We start from the raw sequence: 6000 nt of genomic DNA, 5'->3' as shown, positions 1-6000 counted from the left end.
CCCGAGTCCTCATTCCAGACCTAGGAATAGGCCTAGCAGGAACCAGATCCCAGCACTGAGCTTGCTCAATGCTGCTATTTGATCTTTAGAACCTGATCGGTTTTGGAAGAACTACCAAGCACATCACCTTTGTCACCAATGGATTGGTCAACAACCTCAACTCCTACGGAGCAACCATTGCCGCTATGTGCAGCGGACTCACCACCTACATGGCTTACGAAGTTCACGGTGAGTGCAAGCATGGGAATTCTGAGTGTTACTGACCTGGCTTTTTCTCCTCCTGGTGAATGACCAAGGCACAATTGCTGCTCTTGCACCTTGAGGTGCACACAAACCAAGGGCTGCAGCAGTTGCACAAAGGGTTTGGCATCTCCGCAGATCAGGACTGCAACAGGGTGGTGTCACAGCCCCCAGAAATGACCCAAACCAAACCCTTACAGCTGCTTTCCACAAAGCTTAAGGGGGCTTCGATTTGGGCCCGGAGTGTTTCAACCCACACTGAGCTCCTCTGTAATGCCCAGTCAAGAAAATGGGTCATTCTAAGAACCGCTGTCCTTCAGGGCAGAGCTTGCTGACGAGTGTGATCCAGGCAGCCACCAAACCCCGGTGCTTCACAACACTAAGCCAAGCGGCTTCAATCCCTCGAGGTTTTTCTCAGTGGCAGCAGTCGCATTCCCCAGGGCTTTAATGACCTGCACTTGGTAGGATTCTTGCAGAACGTCACAGCCCATATGCCTGGGCCCGTGAACTGCCAGCAGCCTCACCCTGTAATGCCCAGCCATCGGGATTCCCAGGAGCGAGTGCCATAGAGCCCCGATTTCTGCACGGGAAATGCCAAAGGGGTTTCAAGAGCACGTCTTTGTGGGCATTCCTTGCTGAGCCACAGAGCTGGTGCTCTTTGGGCTCTCCAAGGGAATCTGTCCCTCGTACAGCTCAAACATTCCTAGTGCAGCAATCCTTCAGAACCTGCCTGGCTCTGAGCAACACCAGCACCCTCCTGCAGAAAGGCAACCACGGTCTTTCAGCTCATGGGGTTTTGTCTTTTCTTTTCTAGCTTTCCAAGGACCCCAGGTGAACTTGGGATCATGCATTACGCTCAATGTCCTGAGAGTTGTTGAGCTGAAGTACTGCAATGGCAATGGCAATGGCAATTGGAATGGTGGTTGGAATGACAATTGGACTGGCGGTTGGCAAGGCAATTGGACTGGCGGTTGGAATGGCAATTGGACTGGACCTTTCCCGGTGAGAAAACCTTAGCCCTTACCTTTCTTGAATCAAATGGGGGGGCTCCAGAGCTGCTGCCCAAAGCCAAGCCTGATGCCCTTCTGGCCTGGCATCTCCTCTTTCGAGAGCTTCCTGCTCGAGGGTGCAGATGCTGAAACAGAGCCGTGGGTCAGCAGAGGTTTCCATCCAAGACCTTGAGCCTGGATGGACTGTGGCCAGTGGTCTTGCACGCATCAACCTCCAAAGGCACCAGATGACAGCTGTCAGATGCAGCAATGATTCACTGAATGCTTGAAAAGAATTCTTAGGGCCTTTGCCCAACAGCACAGCCTTGATTCTGGGTCCTTTGGAAAAGAATGAGGGCAGTGCCGGCACTGTCCTGGGGCCAGCGCTTCTTCTATTGTAGCAGGGATTTTTCTAAAGCTTTGGGGACATCACTGTCTCCCTTCAAAGGCCAAACGTCTTCTTTCCCTTGGCTTTTCAGTCTCAGCAGATTCCCGGCATCCCAGGCAACAACACGCAAGTCATCATTGGTGGCCAGTCCCAAATCGTGATCATCAACAGGCAATGGCGTGTGGCAGTCATTGAGCAAAACAGCATCAGCGGGTCCTGGAAAACCATCTGGAACTACAACACGGTGAGTGGCAGGGGGGCTGCTCGTTCACAAAGCCGACGAGGAGACTGGCTCCTGCTCCAGCGGGCCCAGGAACGGGGCATGTTTCTGTATTTTGAATGTTTGGAGTCCACGATGTGGGGTAGAAACTCTCAGCATTTGTAACGGTTTCCATCCCGACTTCATCCCACTGTTAACAGTTGGAAAATGTAAATGTTGAGTGCTCGATGACTTGATTTTACAGGGCGTCATTGCAACCAAAGTCACGCAACAGAACGCCTGCTACATTTCCGTCATGAACAGAAACGAGATGCCCCGCTTTGATAATCTGGCCCGCCTGGCACAAGAGAGCAGGGTAAGATTCCTAAGGAGTAGCAGCTTCCTGACCCTGGGGATCAGCGGGCCGTTTCTTCATGTGCTTTTTCTTTATGGAAACGATTAGGTTGTCACTAGTGGCAGGCTTTCCTTTCTCTCAACAGTAGTGTAGATTGGAAAATTGTTGTAGGAATGCTTTGCCAAAAGAAGAAAGGGGCTGCATCGTTCCCTCCCCCAGCTCCGCTTTCTCTGAGAACCTTGAGAGGGCGTGCGAGGGAACACCAGCAGCCAGGGAATTGGGCCAGGCCACAAAGCACTCCAGGAGGAAAAGAGAGCGGCAATTCCTTTGAAACAACGCCGCGAGAGCCGTTCAGAAAGACTCGTCCCGCTAGAGCAGCCAGGGCTCTCAGAGAGGTCTTAAGCACCACTTAAGCAAATAGTCCGAGAGCAAATGGATCTGCCCGGGCTTGCTGCTGCCCTCTTTGGCTCCCGTTTAGAACGGGCTGCAGCAAGACACTTCTGCTGCCGGCCTTCCAGCCGACAGCCCGAGTGCCTCTGAGGGCCGAGGGCAGGGACTGAGCAAATGCTTTGCAAGGAGCCCAGCACTGGCTACACAGAGCGGCCACACTCCTCTTCTCCTCTTCAGCGCTTTCCTTGCGCTGCCACTTCCCCTCGGGCTCCCTGCACCTTGACTCCCTTAGAACGAGCTCTGCCTTTGCAGCTGCCTTCAAGGCTTGCTAGTGCTCCCACAGGCCCCAAGGGGATTGAAAGGTGTCCCTAAAGGCAGTTGGGACTCAAACAGCCAGCCCCGAGTCCTCATTCCAGACCTAGGAATAGGCCTAGCAGGAACCAGATCCCAGCACTGAGCTTGCTCAATGCTGCTATTTGATCTTTAGAACCTGATCGGTTTTGGAAGAACTACCAAGCACATCACCTTTGTCACCAATGGATTGGTCAACAACCTCAACTCCTACGGAGCAACCATTGCCGCTATGTGCAGCGGACTCACCACCTACATGGCTTACGAAGTTCACGGTGAGTGCAAGCATGGGAATTCTGAGTGTTACTGACCTGGCTTTTTCTCCTCCTGGTGAATGACCAAGGCACAATTGCTGCTCTTGCACCTTGAGGTGCACACAAACCAAGGGCTGCAGCAGTTGCACAAAGGGTTTGGCATCTCCGCAGATCAGGACTGCAACAGGGTGGTGTCACAGCCCCCAGAAATGACCCAAACCAAACCCTTACAGCTGCTTTCCACAAAGCTTAAGGGGGCTTCGATTTGGGCCCGGAGTGTTTCAACCCACACTGAGCTCCTCTGTAATGCCCAGTCAAGAAAATGGGTCATTCTAAGAACCGCTGTCCTTCAGGGCAGAGCTTGCTGACGAGTGTGATCCAGGCAGCCACCAAACCCCGGTGCTTCACAACACTAAGCCAAGCGGCTTCAATCCCTCGAGGTTTTTCTCAGTGGCAGCAGTCGCATTCCCCAGGGCTTTAATGACCTGCACTTGGTAGGATTCTTGCAGAACGTCACAGCCCATATGCCTGGGCCCGTGAACTGCCAGCAGCCTCACCCTGTAATGCCCAGCCATCGGGATTCCCAGGAGCGAGTGCCATAGAGCCCCGATTTCTGCACGGGAAATGCCAAAGGGGTTTCAAGAGCACGTCTTTGTGGGCATTCCTTGCTGAGCCACAGAGCTGGTGCTCTTTGGGCTCTCCAAGGGAATCTGTCCCTCGTACAGCTCAAACATTCCTAGTGCAGCAATCCTTCAGAACCTGCCTGGCTCTGAGCAACACCAGCACCCTCCTGCAGAAAGGCAACCACGGTCTTTCAGCTCATGGGGTTTTGTCTTTTCTTTTCTAGCTTTCCAAGGACCCCAGGTGAACTTGGGATCATGCATTACGCTCAATGTCCTGAGAGTTGTTGAGCTGAAGTACTGCAATGGCAATGGCAATGGCAATTGGAATGGTGGTTGGAATGACAATTGGACTGGCGGTTGGCAAGGCAATTGGACTGGCGGTTGGAATGGCAATTGGACTGGACCTTTCCCGGTGAGAAAACCTTAGCCCTTACCTTTCTTGAATCAAATGGGGGGGCTCCAGAGCTGCTGCCCAAAGCCAAGCCTGATGCCCTTCTGGCCTGGCATCTCCTCTTTCGAGAGCTTCCTGCTCGAGGGTGTAGATGCTGAAACAGAGCCGTGGGTCAGCAGAGGTTTCCATCCAAGACCTTGAGCCTGGATGGACTGTGGCCAGTGGTCTTGCACGCATCAACCTCCAAAGGCACCAGATGACAGCTGTCAGATGCAGCAATGATTCACTGAATGCTTGAAAAGAATTCTTAGGGCCTTTGCCCAACAGCACAGCCTTGATTCTGGGTCCTTTGGAAAAGAATGAGGGCAGTGCCGGCACTGTCCTGGGGCCAGCGCTTCTTCTATTGTAGCAGGGATTTTTCTAAAGCTTTGGGGACATCACTGTCTCCCTTCAAAGGCCAAACGTCTTCTTTCCCTTGGCTTTTCAGTCTCAGCAGATTCCCGGCATCCCAGGCAACAACACGCAAGTCATCATTGGTGGCCAGTCCCAAATCGTGATCATCAACAGGCAATGGCGTGTGGCAGTCATTGAGCAAAACAGCATCAGCGGGTCCTGGAAAACCATCTGGAACTACAACACGGTGAGTGGCAGGGGGGCTGCTCGTTCACAAAGCCGACGAGGAGACTGGCTCCTGCTCCAGCGGGCCCAGGAACGGGGCATGTTTCTGTATTTTGAATGTTTGGAGTCCACGATGTGGGGTAGAAACTCTCAGCATTTGTAACGGTTTCCATCCCGACTTCATCCCACTGTTAACAGTTGGAAAATGTAAATGTTGAGTGCTCGATGACTTGATTTTACAGGGCGTCATTGCAACCAAAGTCACGCAACAGAACGCCTGCTACATTTCCGTCATGAACAGAAACGAGATGCCCCGCTTTGATAATCTGGCCCGCCTGGCACAAGAGAGCAGGGTAAGATTCCTAAGGAGTAGCAGCTTCCTGACCCTGGGGATCAGCGGGCCGTTTCTTCATGTGCTTTTTCTTTATGGAAACGATTAGGTTGTCACTAGTGGCAGGCTTTCCTTTCTCTCAACAGTAGTGTAGATTGGAAAATTGTTGTAGGAATGCTTTGCCAAAAGAAGAAAGGGGCTGCATCGTTCCCTCCCCCAGCTCCGCTTTCTCTGAGAACCTTGAGAGGGCGTGCGAGGGAACACCAGCAGCCAGGGAATTGGGCCAGGCCACAAAGCACTCCAGGAGGAAAAGAGAGCGGCAATTCCTTTGAAACAACGCCGCGAGAGCCGTTCAGAAAGACTCGTCCCGCTAGAGCAGCCAGGGCTCTCAGAGAGGTCTTAAGCACCACTTAAGCAAATAGTCCGAGAGCAAATGGATCTGCCCGGGCTTGCTGCTGCCCTCTTTGGCTCCCGTTTAGAACGGGCTGCAGCAAGACACTTCTGCTGCCGGCCTTCCAGCCGACAGCCCGAGTGCCTCTGAGGGCCGAGGGCAGGGACTGAGCAAATGCTTTGCAAGGAGCCCAGCACTGGCTACACAGAGCGGCCACACTCCTCTTCTCCTCTTCAGCGCTTTCCTTGCGCTGCCACTTCCCCTCGGGCTCCCTGCACCTTGACTCCCTTAGAACGAGCTCTGCCTTTGCAGCTGCCTTCAAGGCTTGCTAGTGCTCCCACAGGCCCCAAGGGGATTGAAAGGTGTCCCTAAAGGCAGTTGGGACTCAAACAGCCAGCCCCGAGTCCTCATTCCAGACCTAGGAATAGGCCTAGCAGGAACCAGATCCCAGCACTGAGCTTGCTCAATGCTGCTATTTGA

General features: G+C 53.2%; 1 protein-coding gene across 16 annotated transcripts in view; it reads left to right on the top strand.

Moving 5' to 3' along the window:
* Positions 1-6000, top strand: part of LOC125319131 — a 114277-nt gene that overhangs the window by 46412 nt on the left and 61865 nt on the right. For all 16 annotated transcript variants that reach the window (XM_048290154.1, XM_048290155.1, XM_048290159.1 and 13 more), the window contains 8 exons: positions 90-228; positions 1055-1242; positions 1709-1861; positions 2082-2192; positions 3049-3187; positions 4014-4201; positions 4668-4820; positions 5041-5151. In XM_048290154.1, coding sequence (XP_048146111.1) covers positions 90-228; positions 1055-1242; positions 1709-1861; positions 2082-2192; positions 3049-3187; positions 4014-4201; positions 4668-4820; positions 5041-5151 — 1182 coding nt within the window. The remainder of the gene's footprint in view (positions 1-89; positions 229-1054; positions 1243-1708; positions 1862-2081; positions 2193-3048; positions 3188-4013; positions 4202-4667; positions 4821-5040; positions 5152-6000) is intronic.

Source organism: Corvus hawaiiensis, chromosome 36, assembly GCF_020740725.1.
Source record: "Corvus hawaiiensis isolate bCorHaw1 chromosome 36, bCorHaw1.pri.cur, whole genome shotgun sequence".
Classification (NCBI taxonomy): Eukaryota; Metazoa; Chordata; class Aves; order Passeriformes; family Corvidae; genus Corvus; species Corvus hawaiiensis.
The sequence above is the reverse complement of the archived record's forward strand: the minus strand, read 5'-3'. Positions and strand labels throughout refer to the sequence as shown.